This window comes from Ranitomeya imitator, chromosome 4, assembly GCF_032444005.1.
Source record: "Ranitomeya imitator isolate aRanImi1 chromosome 4, aRanImi1.pri, whole genome shotgun sequence".
Lineage (NCBI taxonomy): Eukaryota > Metazoa > Chordata > Amphibia > Anura > Dendrobatidae > Ranitomeya > Ranitomeya imitator.
Genome location: NC_091285.1, coordinates 356,775,646 through 356,800,814, shown reverse-complemented (window position 1 = coordinate 356,800,814; position 25,169 = coordinate 356,775,646). Strand labels below are relative to the sequence as shown.

The 25,169-nt window shown below is 45.2% G+C and overlaps 1 protein-coding gene across 1 annotated transcript in view; it reads right to left on the bottom strand.

The window, feature by feature from the left end:
- The window catches only part of COG5 (component of oligomeric golgi complex 5), a 477,042-nt gene that overhangs the window by 74,671 nt on the left and 377,202 nt on the right, over positions 1–25,169 (bottom strand). Inside the window, exon 18 of the mRNA XM_069765057.1 lies at positions 16,415–16,652. Within this exon, the coding sequence (XP_069621158.1) occupies positions 16,415–16,652 (238 nt within the window). The remainder of the gene's footprint in view (positions 1–16,414; positions 16,653–25,169) is intronic.

The following is a 25,169-nucleotide window of genomic DNA, read 5'->3' as shown; positions in this document are numbered from 1 at the left end:
AAGCCTACAGCCTGCACTGACCCTGCTGCCGCCTCATCACTACCGAAGCTACCGCCTCACCAACACCGGAGCTCCTGCAACCTTCAACCTACTGTCTCCTTCCCCATAATCCTGAAGAATGTAAGCCCGCAAGGGCAGGGTCCTTGCCCCTCTGTATCAGTCTGTCATTGTTAGTTTGTTTACTGTAAGTGATATCTGTAACTTGTATGTAACCCCTTCTCATGTACAGCACCATGGAATCAATGGTGCTATATAAATAAATAATAATAATAAATAATAACCCCATATCCAACCCGTTTTGCAAGAACTCCAAAATCTGGTCTAGTGGTGTTGATTGACCAGCTACTACCCCTGAGTTTTGAAGAATTCTTTTCCAGATCCTGACATAAATTTTTGTGATTATTTTTCTGCTTTTTAGCAGAGTGTTAATCAGGCCCGGAGAGAAACCTCTGTCTCTTAACAGTGACCGCTCAAAATCCACGCAGTCAGATGAAGGCCAACCGCCCGAGGATGGTAGACTGGGCCCTGGGAGAGGAGATCTGGAATGTCTGGTAAGACCCATGGGTCGGATATTGACATGGTCCTGAGGCATCCTCACCACCAGAGGAAGTAGAGACAGGGGAGGAAAGGCGTAAGCTAGCCTGAAGTTCCAGTCTATGAGGAGGCCGTCTACTGACAGGATTTTCTGTGGGGTTCAGAGAGAATTGTGTCACCTTCCTGCTTTCCTTTGTGGCGAAAAGATCTACCTCTGGTTGACCCCACCTTTCCACAATGAGGTTGAAGATGGCGTTGTTTAGTGACCATTCTCCCTGCCTCAAGGTGTTGTGGCTTAAGAAATCCGCTGTAGTATTTTCTACTCCTCTTATATGAAGAGCTGTCAACAAGGGAAAGTGTTGCTCTGCCAGTTGGAATAGACGATCTGCCACATTCATCAGGGATTTGCAACGGGTTCCGCCTTGATAATTGATATATGCCACGGTGACCCGATTGTCGAAGAATATCCGAACGTGGTGGCCCTGTAGATAGGCAAGGAGTTTTTTAACTGCCTGCTCCACCGCCGTTAACTCCTTCAGGTTAGAGGACATTTCTGTCTGAAGCTGGTCCCAAAGTCCCTGAATTATAACTCCACCCATGTGAGCCCCCCAACCAGAAGGGCTAGCGTCTGTAGTGATTATACGAGTTACTGTACGTTATATTCCCAGGAGACCCCCGTGGACAGGTTATTTCGGTCTAGCCACCATTCGAGGGATACAATAGTGTTTTGGGACAAGGTCAGCTGGCTTTCTAGGTGACCCCCCCCCCCAATTTTTTTGTTGTAATAATACTTCACCCTGAAGTACCCTTTTATGATAATTGGCCCATCAGACAGCTGGAATGCAGGACGAGAGAAAGCCTAACAAAGACATCGCTTTCCTACGTGACATGGTGGGGTTTTTGGATGCGTTTAGCACCTGAAGATGCAGACGATCTATTTTTTCGTGAGGTAAATGGCATTCCTGATCCTGGGAATCCAAGGTCAGGCCTAAAAATCGCTTTTCTTTCATGGGCTGTAACCAGGACTTTTTGACATTTAGTAACTATCCCAGACGCTCCAGGGCAGACATTACTTTTTGTAATTGTTCTAAACAGTGATCCGCTGTTTTACCCATGATAAGGAGATTGTCAAGGTAGGGGATTACCAGAATGTCAGACTCATGTAGGTGGGCCATGACCTCAGCCATGACCTTAGTAAATACCCGGGGGGACGACCGATATACCAAAAGGGAGGGCCCTATACTGAAAATGTATCTGACCACCCCATCTAACCGGACCGCTACCCTCAGGAATCGTTGGTGTCTTGCATAAATGGGGATATGGTAATAGGCGTCCTTTAAATCCAACACCACCATAAAGCAGTTTTTAAACAGTAGTTTTATTGCGGTATTAATAGTCTCCATTTTAAACGGTTGTATGGTCAGAAAATTATAAAGAGCCCTAAGGCTGATAATAGTTCTGAAGTAGCCATCTGGTTTACATATTAGGAATAGAAGAGAGTAGAATCCTCAACCCCATTCTCCTTCTGGAACCTCCGATAGGACCTTCTTACTGAGCAGGTCGTGAATTTCCATTTCCAGGGCCATCTGTTCTGCTGGAGGACCTGAGCTGGGTAACCCTGAAGACATTATGAGGGACAGAAGTAAACTCTAGCTGTAGACCCGTAGCTGTTATTCCCAGAATCCATTTGCTACTGGAAATTTTGGACCAGGCTGGGTAGAAGGCAGCTAGTCGACCTCCCACCGGGGCGAATAGTCATTGGGGTGGCTTTTTGATCTCACGGGATGGCTCCTGACGTCCCCCACCTCCAAACATGAATCCAGTACCTTTTTTCTTATCATCCAATCTGCCCTGGTCCCTGGCCGGTGTTCTGTGAAAGAACCTTTTCCCTGTGAAGGGACACCTATAAGAAGTGGTCGGTAGACTGGGAAATGTCTTTTTCTCGTCTCCGGCCTTCTCCAGCAGTTCGTCTAGAACCGGACCGAACAGGTATTCTCCTTGCATGGAATAGAGCAAAGACGGGATCTGGCCTGAATGTCGCTGAGCCAACACTTCAGCCCTAGGGCCCTGTGTGCCGCATTTGATAACCCTGCAGCCCTAGCTGCCATCCTTGCAGAATCTGTTGACGCGTCAGCGAGAAAAGAAGCGGCATTCTGGTTTGTCAGCAAGGATTTTAACATGGATTCCCTAGAGGCTCCATCTTCTAACTTAGACTCTAGCTGGTCTAGCCAGACCATCATCGACCTGCCGCGCAAGTCGCAGCTACTGCAGGTCTTAGAGCACCAGCCGACATCTCCCAAGTCCCTTTAAGAAACGAATCTGCCTTCTTATCAAGAGGATCTTTTAAAGAAGCCATGTCATCGAAGGGAATGGAGGATTTTTTAGAAGCCTTAGCCACTGCTGCGTCTAATTTTAGCGCCTTATTCCACGTGCTCACCAAGGGGTCGTCAAAGGGATATCTCCGTTTAAAGGCCAGTGGTAGAGAGCCTTTTTTTCTGGCTTTTTCCATTCTCTTTTGATAAGGTTCTGAACTTTATCATTAAGTGGAAACGATTTACGTTTTTTCGGGTCTAGACCACCGAACATTAGGTCTTGCGCCGAAAGTTCTGGTTTTTCAGCAGCCACCCCTATGGTGGATCTGACTGATTTAATCAGCCTGTCCATCTGGTCTAGCGGGAAGCAAAATTGATTAGCATCCTCCTCTGAAGAGGATGCAGAGGAGATGGAGGCTTCCGAACCATATTCTTTCTTAGGGGCAGTAGACGAGTCTGAATCTGAAATGCTATGTTCCCTTCTCCTCTTGGAAGGCTCCCCTTGGGACAAGGATTTTAGGGAATCGTTTATTTCTCTCCTGATGATCTCTCTAAGGTTTGAAGTAAAATCAGGAGACTCTTCCGCCATCTATGGGAGCGGAAAAAACCCTATGTAATTTAGGCAATACTACCGCTATAAAATGTATAAATATTTTTCCTTTTCTCCCTACCGTCTGTCGCACACACGACTGACATAATCTTTTAGGGTAGGCGTCTTGGCAAAGGGCAAACACATAGTGCACACTCCTTATTCTTTACTTTACCAACGCATTTTTCCCCTAAGGAGAAAACATAGGAAAAGACTGCATCAGGGTACGTTCACGAAGGTCTCTTACCAAGGCAGCAGCAGCAGTAGGTACCGGATTACTGGGGGAGAGAACCGGATCCTTCAACCTAGATGAAGTCCTGCGACGGGGGCTGATCACTGCGTCCGTGGGTCTTCTTCTGGGGTGCATGGGACCTCTCCGAGGCCGAGTTCTGCTCCTGCTCCAGCAGACCGACAGGAGCTTCTGGCTCATCCATTGCTGCAAAATGGGTTCACAAGCAGCCCTGCAGCCTTCAATGTGGCCTTAAATAGGCCTTCCCCCGGATCCGGAATGTTGGCAGGGGTGTGGCCAGGGTTCTGCCCCCCCGTGCAGGTCACCGCCAGTATCCCCACCGCTTTCCCCACGCCGCCACTGCTACCCATGGCCGCAGCATAGCGGCGCCTGCAGCAGAAGCCGGCCGGCGTCCGACTTCCGGTCCCTGCCGTGTAATTTCTTGCACCGGAAGGAGCGCACAGGGACGCGCCAGGAGGCCTTGGCACGATGCCACCGCCCGACCCCACCACGTGCCCGAACAGGATGACCGATGGGACGCAGGGTGACCGAGGAAACTGGACAGACCCGGGGAGGGGAAATACTCACCGTCGCTGGCACCTGGAGATGGACATCCTCCGGACTCCACTCCACCTGCTCCGCTCACTGTTGTGGAGCCCTACCCGGACCCACCGTGGCGCTTTCAGGGACCCGCACTGACCGAGGTAGGAGACCCCCTCACTACCTGAGTCGGACAGCCGGCCTGGGTATTCTTAGATGAAATACGTATATCTGTAGGGCATCCTGTCCTCCAGGACCAGGAAGCCAATTGATGCGTGGGAGAGGTGCCGCCCTTATGTATCTGTAGGTTCCCTGTCCCTGAAGGGCGGATCCCCTCTCTCCGTGGTGCTGTCATGGACGGTCAATAAAGAAGAAACGCAAAGCGGATTTTTTCCCCAAAAGGTATCAAGTTAACCAGTATTTCAGCGCCATTACAACAATGTCTTTACTTTACATTACAAAATACTGATGACCGGTTCTCTTGAAATAATCCAAAATGGCATGTAACGGTTTTACTGGAAAACTGATCTAAATATCATTAAATATGGTATTTGAACCACAATGTGCCTCTGGAAATATACTACTTCTCTGCGTTTATTGTGCTACATATGATCCCAACCCCATGCCGAACAAATGTCCAGAATTCAGGAAGACATTGCTGGAGTCTTGTCTCTATCACTACTGCTAAACAAATTATTTGTGCTTGAAGGACTCTCTCCATTTGAATTTCTGGTAGCAGAGATTGGCACAGGAACAACAGCCACCTCTCAGTGTCTGCTGATTTGGCGTTCTGCATGTAGTATGTCTGTTCTTCATGTTTAGGTCAATTTCCTTCCACAACCTGCAGACTTATCATTCATCGTACAGCAATTTTCTAGTATAAAAAAAATGGCAAGCCACCTTTGTACAAAAATTGTGCAATAGTTTTCTATTTTGAGCATGTCTAACCATTTTTCTCAAAAGTGAATGTGAGTTAGCTATCGGACAGATCCAGACCCCGACAGAGCACCATAACTTATTAGAAGAAATATGGCTTAAATTATAGCAGACCTTTGTCTGCTCTGAGATTGGCAAAGACAGCGCTGCCCCAGGTAAACGCAAAGTGCAAAAACGCACTACATTTATTAAGAGTGTGGTGGAACGTAACGGTTCATTAGTATAGCCATTATCTTTTTACGGTTTTCTGTGCTTGATTCTATTAAGAACCATTGATATGTTATAAATTAAGCATAATAACATCAGTAAATATGTTATCGTAAAATGAAATCCAATGTGGATTACAGCCAAATTAAGTGGGGGAAAAAATCCTCACAAAATAACCACAAGACACTGCAGGCCGGCCAACCTAATAGGCACTTCGCTAGCCAAGCCATCCGCTTTACAATAAAAGCAATAATGCTAATTCAATTAGTAGGTGAGTTTCCTTTACCGCTAACCACCACAGGACATGCTGCCTGCAATAATCAATGTGGAAACGGAGTTTTCAAGGTGACATTCTCTGGTAATTGTGTCTGGATTAAGGGAATAGAACTAGATCAGGCCCAAACTATACCTCAGAGAATGTACTGGAGAGATGTATTGAAAGACCCTGCAGAAGATGGATGAGCGGGCGAATGTATTCATGCAGGTTTTTTACAGATGACTGCAAGATTCCAAATGTCACATAGACAGGATACAAATAAAACTGTCAGGCAAGGACAGATGGACTCACAAAAGTTTCGGATTAGGAGAACACAAGACAAAAACAAAAACTGAAATGATGGAAGTTATGGAAATGCTTTAGAGCCAGGAAAAACTACATACAATCAGGGCCGGGACAAGGCAAAAGTAGGCACTCATCTAATGTAATTGTGCAGTGTGTGCCTGGAGTGTATGCAAACGTACAATGTTTGGACATAAGTGTGCAGTGTGTATGCAGATGTGTACTGTGTCTGGAAAGCTTGTAGATGCAGAATGTATACCGGTGTGCCCGGAGTGAATGCAGGTGTGCAGTGTGTCTGAAAAGTATGCAGAATGTATACCGGTGTGCCCGGAGTGAATGAAGATGTGCAGTGTGTTTGGAATGTATACAGATGTAGTGTGTATAGAAGTCCACAGTGTGTACACAGGTATGCATTGTGTGCCTGTAGTGTATGCAATTGAATAGTGTGTCTCTACCGTAATTGCAGTGTGTGCCTAGAATGTATGATGATGTACAGTGTGTATACAGGTATGCAGTGTGTGCCTAGATTATATGCTGATGAAGTGTGTATATAAATGTACAGTGTGTATACAGGTTTGCAGTGTGTGCCTGGAGTGGATGCAAATGTACAGGGTGTGTATATATGCGTGCAGTGTGTATACAGGTTTGCAGTGTGTGCCTAGATTATATGCTAATGTACAGTGTGTATATAAGTGTGCATTTTATGTTGTTGTGAAGTGTATAGTGTGTAAGCCTGGAGTGTATGCAGATATAAGGCATGTGCATATACGTGTGCAGTGTATGCAGATATAAAGTATGTGTATATAAGTGTGCAGTGTGTGCAGATATAAAGCATGTGTATATAAGTGTGCAGTGTGTGCCTACAGTCAATGCAGATATAAGGCATCTACTATATAATTGTCTAAAGGTCACTTCCGTCTGTCTGTCTTTCTGTCTGTCACGGAAATCCCAAGTCGCTGATTGGTCGCGATCAAACGGCCACAACCAATCAGCGATGGGCACAGTGCAGCCGCGAAAAGGCCGCTCCCTACTCCCCTGCCGTCAGTGCCCACTCCATACTCCCTTCCAGTCAGCGCTCACACAGGGTTAATGGCAGCATTAACGGACCGCGTTATGCCGCGGTGTAACGCACTCAGTTAACGCTGCTATTAACCCTGTGTGACCAACTTTTTACTATTGATGCTGCCTATGCAGCTGTGTTAGATACTGTGTGGGCTGTGTTATATACTACATCTCTGTGCTATATACTATGTGGGCTGTGCTATATACTACGTGGCTGTGGTACATATTACGTGGCTGGGCAATATACTACATTGCTGTGCTCTACTCTACGTGGCCTGGGTTATATACTGCATGGGCAGTGTTATATACTACGTCTGTGCTATATACTACGTGGTTGTGCAATATTTTACGTGGCTGTGCAATATACTACGTGGCTGTACAATATATTACGTGGCTGGGCAATATACTACGTGTCTGTGCTATATACCACGTGGCTGGGCAATATACTACGTGACTGGGCAATATACTACGTGTCTGTGCTATATACTACGTGTCTGTGCTATATAATACGTGGCTGGGCAATATACTACGTTGCTGGGCAACATACTACGTGGCTGGGCAATATACTACGTGTCTGTGCTATATACTATGTGTCTGTGCTATATACTACGTGGCTGGGCAATATACTACGTGGCTGGGCAATATGCTACGTGGCTGGGCAATATACTATGTGTCTGTGTTATATAGTACGAGACTCTTTCGCCCGGGGCCCTCAAAAACCTGGAGCCGGCCCTGGCTTCACTGATTGGTCACACCCGGCCGCGAAAATCAGCGACAGTCGCAGGCCGCCCACGAATTGGCGTGGAATTTGAACCACGCTTCGCTAATTGGTCGCGGCCGGCCGAATCCTTTGTATAAATTGCATTATTCTGAAAACTTCATAAATAAACTACATACATATTCTAGAATACCAGATGCGTTAGAATCGGGCCACCATCTAGTGTGTATATATAGTACAGGCCAAAAGTTTGGACACACTCATTTAAAGATTTTTCTGTATTTTTAGGACTATGAAAATTGCAAATTCACACTCTAGGCATCAAAACTATGAATTAACACATGTGGAGTTGTATACTTATCAAAAAAGTGTGAAACAACTGATATTATGTCTTATATTCTAGGTTCTTCAAAGTAGCCACCTTTTTGCTTTGATGACTGCTTTGCACACTCTTGGCATTCTCTTGATGAGCTTCAAGGGGTAGTCACCGGGAATGGTCTTCCAACAATCTTGAAGGAGTTCCCAGAGATGCTTAGCACTTGTTGGCCCTTTTGCCTTCACTCTGCGGTCCAGATCACCACAAACCATCTCGACTGGGTTCAGGTCTGGTGACTGTGGAGGCTAGGTCATCTGGCGTAGCACCCCATCACTCTCCTTCTTGGTCAAATAGCCCTTACATAGCCTGGAGGTGTGTTTGGGGTCATTGTCCTGTTGAAAAATAAATGATGGTCCAACTAAACGCAAACCGGATGGAATAGCATGCCGCTGCAAGATGCTCTGGTAGCCTTGCTGGTTCAGTATGCCTTCAATTTTGAATAAATCCCCAACAGTGTCACCAGCAAAGCACCATCACTAGTGTTGAGCGATACCGTCCGATACTTGAAAGTATCGGTATCGGATAGTATCGGCCGATACCCGAAAAATATCGGATATCGCCGATACCGATATCCGATACCAATACAAGTCAATGGGACATCAAGTATCGGAATGTATCCTCATGGATCCCAGGGTCTGAAGGAGAGGAAACTCTCCTTCAGGCCCTGGGATCCATATTAAAGTGTAAAATAAAGAATTAAAATAAAAAATATTGTTATATTCACCTCTCCGGCGGCCCCTGGACATCAGCGGGAGGATCCGGCGTCCGGCACGGCTTCTTTCTTCAAAATGCGCGCCTTCAGGACCTGTGGAATGACGTCCCGGCTTCTGATTGGTCGCGTTCCGCCCATGTGACCGCCACGCGACCAATCAGAAGCCGCGACGTCATTCCTCAGGTCCTAAAAGGCGCTCATTCTAGGACTTTAGCTGAGGAATGACGTCGCGGCTTCTGATTGGTCGCGTGGCGGTCACATGGGCGGCACGCGACCAATCAGAAGCCGGGACGTCATACCACAGGTCCTAAAGGCGCGCATTTTGAAGAAAGAAGCCGTGCCGGACGCCGGATCCTCCCGCTGATGTCCAGGGGCCGCCGGAGAGGTGAATATAACAATATTTTTTATTTTAATTCTTTATTTTACACTTCCGATACCGATACCCGATATCACAAAAATATCGGATCTCGGTATCGGAATTCCGATACCGCAAGTATCGGCCGATACCCGATACTTGCGGTATCGGAATGCTCAACACTAACCATCACACCTCCTCCTCCATGCTTCTCGGTGGGAACCAGGCATGTAGAGTCCATCCATTCACCTTTTCTGCATCGCACAAACACACGGTGGTTGGAACCAAAGATCTCAAATTTGGACTCATCAGACCAAAGCAGATTTCCACTGGTCTAATATCCATTCCTTGTGTTCTTTAGCCCAAACAAGTCTCTTCTGCTTGTTGCCTGTCCTTAGTAGTGGTTTCCTAGCAGCTATTTTACCATGAAGGCCTGCTGCACAAAATCTCCTCTTAACAGTTGTTGTAGAGATGTGTCTGCTGCTGCTAGAACTCAGTGTGTCATTGGCCTGGTCTCTAATCTGAGCTGCTGCTTACCTGCGATTTCTGAGGCTGGTGACTCGGATAAACTTATCCTCAGAAGCAGAGGCGACTCTTGGTCTTCCTTTCCTGGGGCGGTCCTCATGTGAGACAGTTTCTTTGTAGCGCTTGATGGTTTCAAAACTTTCAAAGTTTTCTCAATTTTTCAGACTGACTGACCTTCATTTCTTAAAGTAATGATGGCCACTCGTTTTTCTTTACTTAGAATTTGTATTACGGCAAGAAAAAAGCAGCTAACAGTCTATTCAGTAGGACTATCAGCTGTGTATCCACCAGACTTCAGCACAACACAACTGATGGTCCTAACCCCATTTATATGCAATATCTTCATAGGTGTATAGAGGCCCATTTCCAACAACCATCACTCCAGTGTTCTTATGGTACTTTGTGATTGCTAACTGTGTAAGGCGGCTAATGGATGGTTAGAATACCCTTGAAAACCCTTGTGCAAGTATGTTAGCACAGCTGAACACAGTTTGGCTGATTAGAGAAGCTATAAACCTGACCTTCCTTTGAGCTAGTTGGGAATCGGGAGCATTACATTTGTTGGCTCCACTAAACTCACAAAATGGCCAGAAAAAAAGAACTTTCAGGTCAAATTTGAGGATGATCCTAATATACACTAACGTTTTCAGGTGAACTTAATGCGAACATCTCTAAACTTTTGAATGCACATGTCCAACTATTCAATGTTTCAGTACTTTTTGCACAACTTACTGTTCTCTAAAAAGAAGGTTAATTCCCAACAGGTGTTTGATCCATGAATTGGCCAATAAATTTCAGGCTGTAATTAGAATTGGTATTAAACAGCCCTCCTCATCATGCTGGTCACATTTTGACATCATGAGACCAAGACGACACCTAACAATTGATTAACAGTACCTCGCCATTGAGAGGCTTCAAGCAGGATGTTCTCAGGCAGAAGTGGCCACAGGACTTAGAATGTCACAGAGAGTTATCAGCAGGTTGCAACAGGGATACTGGAAGAGTCACAGAAAGACAGAGAATTGGACGTCCTTTGGCCACATGCCACACTAATGACTGTTCATTGTCAACAATGCCCTTCACAATCAGATGATGAATACTGCACAACTCCAGGCACATTTAAGGGATTTGAGAAGCACCCAAGTGTCACGTCAGACCATTCAAAACCATTTACATCAGCGTTGTTTACGCACTTGAGGACCTGCAAGGGTATCTGACCACACCACCAGACATAGACGTCATTGTCTCGTATAGGCCAGGGAGCGAGGGACCAGTGGGCCTCAGTGCTGTTCACTGATGAAAGTCAATTCACACTGAGCAGAAATTATAGCCTCAAATGATGTTGGAAACTTTTTTATTTTTCTGTAAATCCATAGAAGAACAAATGAAAGTGGCACTCACCCGGATATTGCTGAATAGTGATGTCCTTTATTCAAGAGAGCAGATGGACATACATGAAACGGAGCAGCGGCTGGTAGCAGTTAGGGTGCGGGAAGGAGGTGCTATATTACAGCTTGTTTTTCCCCTGACAAGTTGATGTTCCTATTTGTACTATTTTGGAGTATATACAAAATTTTGATCACTTTTTATTGCAATTTTCAGCTAAGCGAATTGACCGAAAAAATTGCACCTTTGGGGTTTTGTTTGTGTTCTTTTGCCTTCATGGGTTTTACTGTACAGGTTACCGTAAATCATTTTACATTTTGATAGATAGGACTTTCGTTTTTTATGACTTTGCTTTTAACTTTTTCTATGTTCCATGGTAGATAAAATAATGATCTCCTATGAAGCCCATTTGAAACATGTACAAAACTTGCAGTAACCTATCGGTATCCCGCGTAGACATCATGCTGGGTCCCATGGGCATCCAATTTGTCATGCTACCCTGATTGCACCACTTAATTGACAACTGCATTTAAATGGATAAACTCTAGTAATTGGAGCTAGCTCAGGTAGCTGCTGTTGCCTGTAATTGATGGCTGTATAAGCTGCCATTTACTGTTTGTGAAGCACCTGAATTGTCAGAACTAGCAGATGTTGGGAAGGACTGACCACTACCTAAAGCGTTAACTTGCATTGTCCATCTGCCTAGTAAATATATTAATTTACTACAGTAACTTTTTATCTTATTTCCTTTGAAGGATTTTGCACAGAATGATCAGCAGTATACATTTTACAAGTGAGGATAAACAGATAATGGAGCAGGAAAGGGAATCAATCACTAAACACAGACAGTCAGCATTCTGCTGAAAGATTCGCATGCATCATTGGGGAATCAGTCCTGCAATCCTATTTTTGGATCATGGCTTCTTGTAAAAAGAGTAATTCGGGTAATATATATGTATGGCTTACTCAATGATTAAGCAATTACTTAATATAGAAAAGTATTCTGAGATGGTAACGAGCTCTTCTCTTCTCTTATATTCATTCATTTGTGAATGCTGGCTTACTTGAGAAATATATCTTTGTACGGTGTTAGCCAGTAGATAGGAACATATTACCATTTGAGAGTCGTCAGTGGTCGATACATGAATGTCCAACTGAAAAGATAGAATAGAATGCCTATGCCTGATGAAGAGACCTGAGTAGTCTGGAAAGTTTGCAATTTGTTACCATCTATTCAGTTAGCCATTAAAAGATATCAACCACTGAGGACTCTTAAATTTTAATATTTTTAACGGTAGATATAACTCTTATTTTTTTGTGTATAGGCTTCTGTCCATTGCCAAAGAGTCATTTAGTCTGCAGCTAAAGCAACTATGGGCCAAATGCCCATGGGCTGTAATGCCAGATTCTAATCTACTATACAATTGTCTAAGCGTCTGTCCTTCTGTCTTGTCTGTCACGGTTATTCATTTGCTGATTGGTCTCGCAAGCTGCCTGTCATGGCTGCCGCGACCAATCAGCGACGGGCACAGTCCGGAAGAAAATGGCCTCTTCTTACTCCCCGCAGTCAGTGCCTGTCGCCCGCATACTCCACTCCAGTCACCGCTAATACAGGGTTAATGCCGGCGGTAATGGACCATGTTATGCCGCAGGTAACGCACTCCGTTACCGCCGCTATTAACCCTGTGTGTCCCCAACTTTTTACTATTGACGCTGCCTATGCGGCATCAATAGTAAAAAATGTAAAGTTAAAAATAATAATAACAAAAAAACTTGCTATACTCGCCCTCCGTAGTCGCTCGCGCCGGCCGCCATCTTCCGTTGCAGGTTCCGGTGGCAGAAGGACCTGCCATAACGTCACAGTCATGTGACCGCGACGTCATCACAGGCCCTGCGCGCCTGCGCTACAAAGACCTGCCATGACGTCACGGTCATGTGACCGCGACATCATCACAGGTCCTGTGCTAATACCAACCCTGGGACCGGAACCTGCCGTGGACTACAAGGGCTCCCTCGGAAAGGTGAGTATATGTTTATTTTTTATTTTTTCACCTGTGATAAACCTGGCTGGGCAATATACTACGTAGCTGGGCAATATACTACGTGACTGGCCAATATACTATGTGGCTCTGTGTTGTATACTACTTCGCTGTGCAATATACTGCGTGGCTGGGCAATAAACTACGTCACTGGGCAATATACTACGTGGCTCTGTGCTGTATACTACGTCACTGGGCAATATACTACGTCACTGGGCAATATACTAGGGCAATATACTACATGGCTGCGCAATATACTATGTAACTGGGCAATATACTACGTGGCTGGGCAACATACTACGTGGCTGGGCAATATACTACGTGGCTGGCCAATATATTACATCACTGGGCAATATACTACATGGGCTGTGAAATATACTACGTGGCTGGGCAATATACTACGTGGCTGGGCAATATACTACGTTGCTGGGCAATATACTACGTGGCTGGGCAATATACTATGTAGCTCGGCAATATACTACGTAACTGGGCAATATACTATGTGGCTGGCTGGGCAATATACTACGTGGCTGCGCAATATACTACGTCACTAGGCAATATACTACGTAACTGGGCAATATACTACGTGGCTGGGCAATATACTACGTGGCTGGGCAATATACTACGTGGCTGGCCAATATATTACGTCACTGGGCAATATACTACGTCGCTGGGCAATATACTACGTGGCTGCACAATATACTACATCACTGGGCAATATACTATGTGGCTCTGTGCTGTATACTACGTCACTGAGCAATATACCACATCACTAGGCAATATACTACGTGGCTGGGCAATATACTACGTCACTGGGCAATATACTACGTGTCTGGGCAATATACTACGTGGCTGGACAATATACTACGTGGCTGGACAATATACTACGTGGCAGGGCAATATACTACGTGGCAGGGCAATATACTACGTGGCTGGGCAATATACTACGTAGCTCGGCAATATACTACGTAACTGGGCAGTATACTATGTGGCTGGCTGGGCAATATACTACGTGGCTGCGCAATATACTACGTCATTAGGCAATATACTACGTAACTGGGCAATATAATACATGGCTGGCCAATATATTACGTCACTGGGCAAGATACTATGTCGCTGGGCAATATACTACGTGGCTGGGCAATATACTACGTGGCTGGGCAATATACTACGTGGGCTGTGCAATATACTACGTGGGCTGTGCAATATACTACGTGGCTGGGCAATATACTACGTGGCTGGGCAATATACTACGTGGGCTGTGCAATATACTACGCGGGCTGTGCAATATACTACGTTGCAGGGCAATATACTACGTGGGCTGTGCAATATACTACATGGACATGTATATTCTAGAATACCTAATGCGTTAGAATCGTGCCACCATCTAGTCTTATATATAATTGTCTAAGTGTCACTTCCGTCTGTCTGTCCTTCTGTCACGGTTATTCATTCGCTGATTGGTCTCGCCAGCTGCCTGTCATGGCTGCCGCGACCAATCAAAGACGGGCACAGTCCAGATGAAAATGGCCGCTCCTTACTCCCCGCAGTCAGTGCCTGTCGCCCGCATACTTCCCTCCGGTCACCGCTAACACAGGGTTAATGCCGGCGGTAACGGACCATGTTATGCCGTGGGTAACGCACTCCGTTACCACCGCTATTAACCCTGTGTGTCCACAACTTTTTCACTATTGACGCTGCCTATGCGGCATCAATAGTAAAAAATGTAATGTTAAAAATAATAAAAATAAAACAAAAACCTGCTATACTCACCCTCCGTAGTCGCTCGCGCCGGCCGCCATCTTCCGTTGCAGGTTCCGGTGGCAAAGATGGTATGGGAGAAGGACCTGCCATGACGTCACAGTCATGTGACCGCGACGTCATCACAGGCCCTGCGCGCCTGCGTGAGAAGGACCTGCCATGACGTGACGGTCATGTGACCGCGACGTCATCACAGGCCCTGTGCGCCTGCGCTAGAAAGATCTGCCATGACGTCACGGTCATGTGATCGTGACGTCATCATGTGTCCTGTGCTCATACCAACCCTGGGACCGGAAGCTGCCGTGGACTACAAGGGGCCCTCGGAAAGGTGAGTATATGTTTATTTTTTAACCTGTGACAAACCTGGCTGGGCAATATACTACGTGGCTCTGTGCTGTATACTACTTCGCTGTGCAATATACTACGTGGCTCTGTGCTGTATACTACGTCACTGGGCAATATACTACGTCACTGGGCAATATATTACGTAACTGGGCAATATACTACGTGGCTCTGTGCTGTATACTACGTCACTGGGCAATATACTACGTGGCTGCGCAATATACTACGTCACTGGGCAATATACTATGTGGCTCTGTGCTGTATACTACGTCACTGGGCAATATACCACGTCACTAGGCAATATACTACGCAACTGGGCAATATACTACTTTGCTGGGCAATATACTATGTCACTGGGCAATATACTACGTGGTTGGACAATATACTACGTCACTGGGCAATATACTATGTGGCTCTGTGCTGTATACTACGTCACTGGGCAATATACCACGTCACTAGGCAATATACTACGCAACTGGGCAATATACTACTTGGCTGGGCAATATACTACGTCACTGGGCAATATACTACGTGGTTGGACAATATACTACGTGGTTGGGCAATATACTACGTGGTTGGGCAATATACTACGTCACTGGGCAATATACTACGTAGCTGGGCAATATACTACGTGTCTGGGCAATATACTACGTGGCTGGACAATACACTATGTGGGCTGTGCAATATACTACGTGGACATGCATATTCTATAATACCCGATGCGTTAGAATCGGGCCACCATCTAGTATCTCATATTAGGCCTTTTACACTTTAAATCCTCCAAAAGACTTTTCAATTCCACATCAGCAATTTGGGTGTACAAAAACCTAGGCAATAATTTACTTGAAATATTATTACATATTTACATAAAGTAATAAAATCATATTTTAATTGGGGTTTCCAGTTTTAGAAACCTCCTGACCAGTTGGTTAAAAAAAAAAAGTACTTTACTCATCTTCATCAGGGCCTGTGCTGAGACTCCGCCACTGCTCCTGATGCAGCCAATCAGTGAGCTCAGCGCTTCTGCTAGAGTAGGCGCCATGAGATGCTGAGTTAGAGCCTTCGTGCTGACTGACGTGAGGTCAATGCTGAAGACTGGTAGCAGAGGAGGAGACTCAGCGCAGGACCTAGGGAGGCTGATGAGTAAAGCTCGTTTTGTTAGTTCCCTGTGCCAGGGAATAGGGCTTCTGCTAGCCAAAAAACCTCCAACGATCTAATGTTTATACTCTTACCTGAGCAAAGTCGGCTGCCAGTCTCATCTTGCCTCCTTCACCAAGCGGCCTCAATAGGCTTGCATTTCGTATGAACAGTTCTATCGCTCTTTGGGCAATGGCTTCAGTATTATCATACACAAAATCAGTGCAGTCAAAGTGGCGAAAATAGTCGTTCATGACTCTTGCAATAAAGCCCTGTAACTCTTTCATGTACAAGGAGCATGGCACGTCCGGCTTTCCTGAATTCATTGGGCTTCTGAAAAATAAGTATATATGGAAATTACTGGTGTATTCTTACAATGTGATATAGCTATCAGAAGTCATTTATAAGCTTAATTTAGGGAAATGCTTTTTAAAATCGAGTTTCACTTTAAACCTGATGCTTGACTACCAAAATAGATGGTAGGACCATATAGATATTACATAAAGAACAAGGAATATGCATATATGTATTATAATAACAGAGTCCATAGGGGGAAGTCAGCGTATATGAGAGTATTAGTCCCTCAGTCCTCCAGAGGGAAGTGACTGACACACAGTTCTGAGACAAATCAGCCCTAAATGTTGCACAAGAACAGTGTGATTAGTGTTCCATCATTGCCATAGCTATGACGATCTGAAAGGCCGGTTTGCAATGACTGTGTGTGAGAATCCATGATTCAGATTACCGGTCAGCTTTGTGTAATTGAGTGATGACACTACAGCAGAGCACTGTCAATCATGTTGTCAATCATTGGGAAATGACTGTTCATGCATGATGGCTCCATGAAGATATATGGTCTGGAAATCGATTAACCAGGTGTCATTCAATACTTTAGGAAACTAAATACAGACTCCCTTGTTATGTATATCATGCTGCCCGCAGCCTCTTCTAGAAAATCTAATGACAGGTCCACGTCAAGTGATACAAATCTACCAAGGGTGAAATTAATTAATTTTTACATGTAATGAATTGTAAATGTGTTTATTGATCTACAAGAGGGCGCAACCAAGCCCCAAATGGCCCATCAGCCAACGTGATTCCGGAGGAGTAAAGATTCTTCTTTCTGCCAAATATGAAAGACTACTTGTTGAGGAAAAAAACAAGCAAAAAACCCCAATCCAATACAGTATCATTTACAGCCACAAACACATATTGTGTCACATCAAGAACATCTGGCCACATATCTCTAGTTATGTATTATAGCTTTCTATCTGCTTCCATCAGATCTACAGATGTGATCTCCTAAGTAGAGATGAGCTGGTAAATCTGCAGAGGATGGAGTTCAAGTTGAATTTTCATAGATTTGTGGTTTCAAGTGAAGTCAAATATTTTCAGCGCACATGAAAAAAAAAAAATACTTGCCCGACAATTTCTCATAATGCTGACACATCAGAGAGTGAGTTAACATTGTTTTGCACTGCCGTGTAGATTTCCCTATAATGCCCTACAGGTCTGATATCTAGAGGATTATCATACCTTGTACAGTGGTGATCAGTACCTGGGCCATCAGAGAGCAGTGGTTCCCAGTAGAGCATAGTTTGTAAGGCACAGTCATGTTCCATCCCCATAGTCACTGGTAAGTCGCCCTCATCGCTAGTGTACACTATCATCATCACCAGGGTCCTCGCTCTCTGCTGTAGTGTGTAAACTCTTATGGACAGCGGGGTCATCTCTATCCCTCTCTTTTAATGTAAGTTCTTATCAGCAGGATCTTCTCTCCTGTAGAGTATAAGCTCTTATCGTCATTGGGGTCCTCTTTCTCCCTTTTCTGTAGAGGGTAAGCTCTTATGGTTGGCGGGGTCCTCTCTATAGCCTGGAGAATGTAAACTCTTATCAACGGGGTCCTCTCTTTCTTTCCTGTAGAGTATAAGCTCTCATAGTCAGTGGGGTCCTCTCTCTCCCTCTTTTGTGGAGGGTAAGCTCTTATGGTCAGCAGGGTCCTCTCTATAGCCTGAAGAATGCAAACTTTTATTATCAATGGAGTCCTCTCTCCTGTAGAGTAAAAGATCTGATCTCCAGCATGGTCCTCTCTCTCTCCTGTAGTGTGTAAAGGTACCTTCACACTGAGCAACTTTAGAACGAGAACGACAACGATCCGTGACGTTGCAGCGTCCTGGATAGCGATCTCGTTGAGTTTGACACGCAGCAGCGATCAGGATCCCGCTTGTGACATCGCTGGTCGGAGCTAGAAGGCCAGAACTTTATTTGGTCGGCGTGATTCGTCATGTTTGACAGCAAAAGCAATGATGCCTGAAATGTTTTTTTCATGGAGCTAACAACCAGCGAGAACGATAAGTACGTCACTGGATCGCTCCTGCATCGTTCTGCTGTTGCCGTGTTTGACGTCTCCTAGCGACCTAAACAGCGACGCTGCAGCGATCGGCTCGTTGTCTATATCGCTGCAGCGTCGCTTAGTGTAACGGTACCTTAAGCTTTTATGGTCAGCGGTCTTCTCTCTCATGTAGATTGTATGCTCTTATGATCAGAGGGGTCCCCTCTCTCTCCTATAGATTGTAAGGTCTTAAGTCAGTGAGATCCTCTCCTCTAACCCAAATGTTTATTTCTGGAAAATACAAGGTTTTCACTATGGAGAATCACAGAAATCTGCCATGAATAGAATATACTGAAAAATGAGAAATTATGGTATGTAATAGTAAAAAAAAGACTTTCTGCTATCATTTTTTGGGGGCTTTATTTTTTTTATAGAGTTCATTGTGCTGTAAAAATGACATGAAAAAATGACTGTCTAAGTCAGTACTACAACAGCAATACCAAACTTGAATCCATTGTTTTCTATTTAAGTGTTGTGAGGGATCGGCTCAGCTGTAGATGCGGATTCTCACACCGGTAGCAGTTCGTTGGTTAAAAACAAACAGGCGGTTTATTAAAAGAAGTTCATAAACTGTCAGGGTTACAAAAGTATAAAAGGTATAAAAGAGCAAAACAGAAAATAACAAGTCCATATACCACACTGGCTCAGTCATTTAAACTTGAGTCCTTCCCTCTCAGATTCCAGCAGCGTTTGAACAGCACATGCAAGGTTTCCTCACCTTGAAGAACACACAGACAAAAGTGACACAGCCCCATCTGCCTTAAATCAGACCATCCAAGATCTGGACTGGAGGTAGGTGAGCAGCCGATCCCACCCAGCTCTTTCAGCTGCTCATAAAACCTGTACCCATAATCTGGGCTCCTTAAAACACCTCTCAACACTAAGTGTGTGCTGGAGCTTGCTTCTCCGGGTCCTACATCATCACCAAGGCTTGGTACCTTGGGGACACATACCTCCCATCTAGCTGCCACCTTACATACTCCCCCCTCTGCCCAAAGACGGGGGGGCTTGGCACCTTCTGCGAACATACAGTAGACCCTTGAATCTGCATTCTATGCTGTTCCCCAGGCCAGTGCTCCACCTGCAAATTAAAATCTTGTAGGGCTAGGGACCACTTTGTTACTCGGGCATTGTTTCCCTTCTCCTCTCGCAACCACCTTAATGGAGCATAGTCTGACATTACCCTGAACCTTCTACTTAACCCCTTCAAGACCCAGCCTATTTTGACCTTAAAGACCTTGCCGTTTTTTGCAATTCTGACCAGTGTCCCTTTATGAGGTAATAACTCAGGAACGCTTCAACGGATCCTAGCGGTTCTGAGATTGTTTTTTCGTGACATATTGGGCTTCATGTTAGTGGTAAATTTAGGTCAATAAATTCTGCATTTATTTGTGATAAACACGGAAATTTGGCGAAAATTTTGAAAATTTCGCAATTTTCACATTTTGAATTTTTATTCTGTTAAACCAGAGAGATATGTGACACAAAATAGTTAATAAATAACATTTCCCACATGTTTACTTTACATCAGCACAATTTTGGAAACAAAATTTTTTTTTGTTAGGAAGTTATAAGGGTTAAAATTCGACCAGCGATTTGTCATTTTTACAACGAAATTTACAAAACCATTTTTTTTAGGGACCACCTCACATTTGAAGTCAGTTTGAGGGGTCTATTTGGCTGAAAATACCCAAAAGTGACACCATTCTAAAAACTGCACCCCTCAAGGTACTCAAAACCACATTCAAGAAGTTTATTAACCCTTCAGGTGCTTCACAGCAGCAGAAGCAACATGGAAGGAAAAAATGAACATTTAACTTTTTAGTCACAAAAATTATCTTTTAGCAACAATTTTTTTATTTTCCCAATGGTAAAAGGAGAAACTGAACCACGAAAGTTGTTGTCCAATTTGTCCTGAGTACGCTGATACCTCATATGTGGGGGTAAACCACTGTTTTGGCGCACGGCAGGGCTTGGAAGGGAAGGAGCGCCATTTGACTTTTTGAATCAAAAATTGGCTCCACTCTTTAGCGGACACCATGTCACGTTTGGAGAGCCCCCGTGTGCCTAAAAATTGGAGCTCCCCCACAAGTGACCCCATTTTGGAAACTAGACGCCCCAAGGAACTTATCTAGATGCATAGTGAGCACTTTGAACCCCCAGGTGCTTCACAAATTGATCCGTAAAAATGAAAAAGTACTTTTTTTTCACAAAAAAATTCTTTTAGCCTCAATTTTTTCATTTTCACATGGGCAACAGGATAAAATGGATCCTAAAATGTGTTGGGCAATTTCTCCTGAGTACGCCGATACCTCATATGTGGAGGTAAACCACTGTTTGGGCACATGGTAAGGCTCGGAAGGGAAGGAGCGCCATTTGACTTTTTGAATGAAAAATTATTTCCATCGTTAGCGGACACCATGTCGCGTTTGGATAGCTCCTGTGTGCCTAAACATTGGCGCTCCCCCACAAGTGACCCCATTTTGGAAACTAGACCCCCCAAGGAACTAATTTAGATGCCTAGTGAGCACTTTAAACCCTCAGGTGCTTCACAAATTGATCTGTAAAAATGAAAAAGTAATTTTTTTTCACAAAAAAATTATTTTCACCTCAATTTTTTCATTTTCACATGGGCAGTAGGATAAAATGGATCATAAAATTTGTTGGGCAATTTCTCCCAAGTACGCCGATACCTCATATGTGGGGGTAAACCACTGTTTGGGCACTCGGCAGGGCTCGGAAGAGAAGGCGCGCCATTTGACTTTTTGAATGGAAAATTAGCTCCAATTGTTAGCGGACACCATGTCGCGTTTGGAGAGCCCCTGTGTGCCTAAACATTGGAGCTCCCGCACAAGTGACCCCATTTTGGAAACTAGACCCCCCAGGGAACTTATCTAGATGCATATTGAGCACTTTAAACCCCCAGGTGCTTCACAGAAGTTTATAACGCAGAGCCATGAAAATAAAAAATAATTTTTCTTTCCTCAAAAATGATTTTTTAGCCTGGAATTTCCTATTTTGCCAAGGATAATAGGAGAAATTGGACCCCAAATATTGTTGTCCAGTTTGTCCTGAGTACGTTGATATCCCATATGTGGGGGTAAACCACTGTTTGGGCGCACGGCAGGGCTCGGAAGGGATGGCACGCCATTTGGCTTTTTAAATGGAAAATTAGCTCCAATCATTAGCGGACACCATGTCACGTTTGGAGAGCCCCTGTGTGCCTAAACATTGGAGATCCCCCAGAAATGACACCATTTTAGAAACTAGACCCCCAAAGGAACTAATCTAGATGTGTGGTGAGGACTTTGAACCCCCAAGTGCTTCACAGAAGTTTATAACGCAGAGCCATGAAAATAAAAAAAAAATTATTTTCTCAAAAATGATCTTTTAGCCTGCAATTTTTTATTTTCCCAAGGGTAACAGGAGAAATTTGACCCCAAAAGTTGTTGTCCAGTTTCTCCTGAGTACGCTGATACCCCATATGTGGGGGTAAATCACTGTTTGGGCACATGCCGGGGCTCGGAAGTGAAGTAGTGACGTTTTGAAATGCAGACTTTGATGGAATGCTCTGTGGGCGTCACGTTGCGTTTGCAGAGCCCCTGATGTGGCTTAACAGTAGAAACCCCCCACAAGTGACCCCATTTTGGAAACTAGACCCCCAAAGGAACTTATCTAGATGTGTGGTGAGCACTTTGAACCCCCAAGTGCTTCATAGAAGTTTATAATGCAGAGCCGTGAAAATAATAAATACGTTTTCTTTCCTCAAAAATAATTATTTAGTCCAGAATTTTTTAATTTTCCCAAGGGTAACAGGAGAAATTTGACCCCAATATTTGTTGTCCAGTTTCTCCTGAGTACGGTGATACCCCATATGTGGGGGTAAACTACTGTTTGGGCACATGCCGGGGCTTGGAATTGAAGTAGTGACGTTTTGAAATGCAGACTTTGATGGAATGCTCTGCGGGCGTCACGTTGCGTTTGCAGAGCCCCTGATGTGCCTAAACAGTAGAAACCCCCCACAAGTGACCCCATTTTGGAAACTAGACCCTGAAAGGAACTTATCTAGATGTGTGGTGAGCACTTTGAACCCCCAAGTGCTTCATAGAAGTTTATAATGCAGAGCCGTGAAAATAATAAATACGTTTTCTTTCCTCAAAAATAATTATTTAGCCCAGAATTTTTTATTTTCCCAAGGGTTACAGGAGAAATTGGACCCCAAAAGTTGTTGTCCAGTTTCTCCTGAGTACGCTGATACCCCATATGTGGGGGTAAACCACTGTTTGGGCACACGTCGGGGTTCAGAAGGGAAGTAGTGACTTTTGAAATGCAGACTTTGATGGAATGGTCTGCGGGTGTCACGTTGCGTTTGCAGAGCCCCTGGTGTGCCTAAACAGTAGAAACCCCCCACAAGTGACCCCATTTTAGAAACTAGACCCCGAAAGGAACTTATCTAGATGTGTGGTGAGCACTTTGAACCCCCAAGTGCTTCACAGACGTTTACAACGCAGAGCCGTGAAAATAAAAAATCATTTTTCTTTCCTCAAAAATTATGTTTTAGCAAGCATTTTTTTAGATTCACAAGGGTAACAGGAGAAATTGGACCCCAGTAATTGTTGCGCAGTTTGTCCTGAGTATGCTGGTACCCCATATGTGGGGGTAAACCACTGTTTGGGCACACGTCAGGGCTCGGAAGTGAGGGAGCACCATTTGACTTTTTGAATACGACATTGGCTGGAATCAATGGTGGCGCCATGTTGCGTTTGGAGACCCCTGATGTGCCTAAACAGTGGTAACCCCTCAATTCTACCTCCAACACTAACCCCAACACACCCCTAACCCTAATCCCAACTGTAGCCATAATCCTAATCACAACCCTAACCCCAACACACCCCTAACCACAACACTAACCCCAACACACCCCTAACCCTAACCACAACCCTAATTCCAACCCTAACCCTAACCCTAAGGCTATGTGCCCACGTTGCGGATTCGTGTGAGATATTTCCGCACCATTTTTGAAAAATCTGCGGGTAAAAGGCACTGTGTTTTACCTGCGGATTTTCCGCGGATTTCCAGTGTTTTTTGTGCGGATTTCACCTGCGGATTCCTATTGAGGAACAGGTGTAAAACGCCGCGGAATCCGCACAAAGAATTGACATGCTGCGGAAAATACAACGCAGCGTTCCCGCGCGGTATTTTCCGCACCATGGGCACAGCGGATTTGGTTTTTCATATGTTTACATGGTACTGTAAACCTGATGGAACACTGCTGCGAATCCGCAGCCAAATCAGCACCGTGTGCACATAGCCTAATTCTAAAGGTATGTGCACACGCTGCGGAAAACGCTGCGGATCCGCAGCAGTTTCCCATGAGTGTACAGTTCAATGTAAACCTATGGGAAACAAAAATCGCTGTACACATGCTGCGGAAAAACTGCACGGAAACGCAGCGGTTTACATTCCGCAGCATGTCACTTCTTTGTGCGGATTCCGCAGCGGTTTTACAACTGCTCCAATAGAAAATCGCAATTGTAAAACCGCAGTGAAATGCGCAGAAAAAAACGCGGTAAATCCGCCATAAATCCGCAGCGGTTTAGCACTGCGGATTTATCAAATCCGCAGCGGAAAAATCCGCAGAGGACCAGAATACGTGTGCACATTCCTAACCCTAACCCTAACCCTAGCCCTAACCCTACCCCTACCCCTACCCCTAACCCTACCCCTAACCCTAGCCCTACCCCTAACCCTACCCCTAACCCTACCCCTAACCCTAGCCCTACCCCTAACCCTAACCCTACCCCTAACCCTAACCCTATTCTAACATTAGTGGAAAAAAAAAATTTCTTTATTTTTTTATTGTCCCTACCTATGGGGGTGACAAAGGGGGGGGTCATTTATTATTTTTTTTATTTTGATCACTGAGATAGATTATATCTCAGTGATCAAAATGCACTTTGGAACGAATCTGCCGGCCGGCAGATTCGGCGGGCGCACTGCGCATGCGCCCGCCATTTTGGAAGATGGCGGCGCCCGGGAGAAGACGGACGGGACCACGGCTGGATCGGTAAGTATGATAGGGTGGGGGGGGACCACGGGGGGGGGGGGATCGGAGCACGGGGGGGGAATCGGAGCGCGGGAGGGGTGGAACGGAGCGCGGGGGGCGTGGAACGGAGCACGGGGGGGCTGGAATGGAGCACGGGGGGGGGTTGATCGGAGTGCAGGGGGGGGTGATTGGAGCACGGGGGGGTGATTGGAGCACGGGGGTGAGCGGACACGAGCACGGGGGGGAGCGGAGCACTGGACGGAGGGGAGCCGGAGCAGTGTACCGGCCAGATCGGGGGGTGGGGGGGCGATCGGAGGGGTGGTGTGGGGGCACACTAGTATTTCCAGCCATGGCCGATGATATTGCAGCATCGGCCATGGCTGGATTGTAATATTTCACCCGTTATAATGGG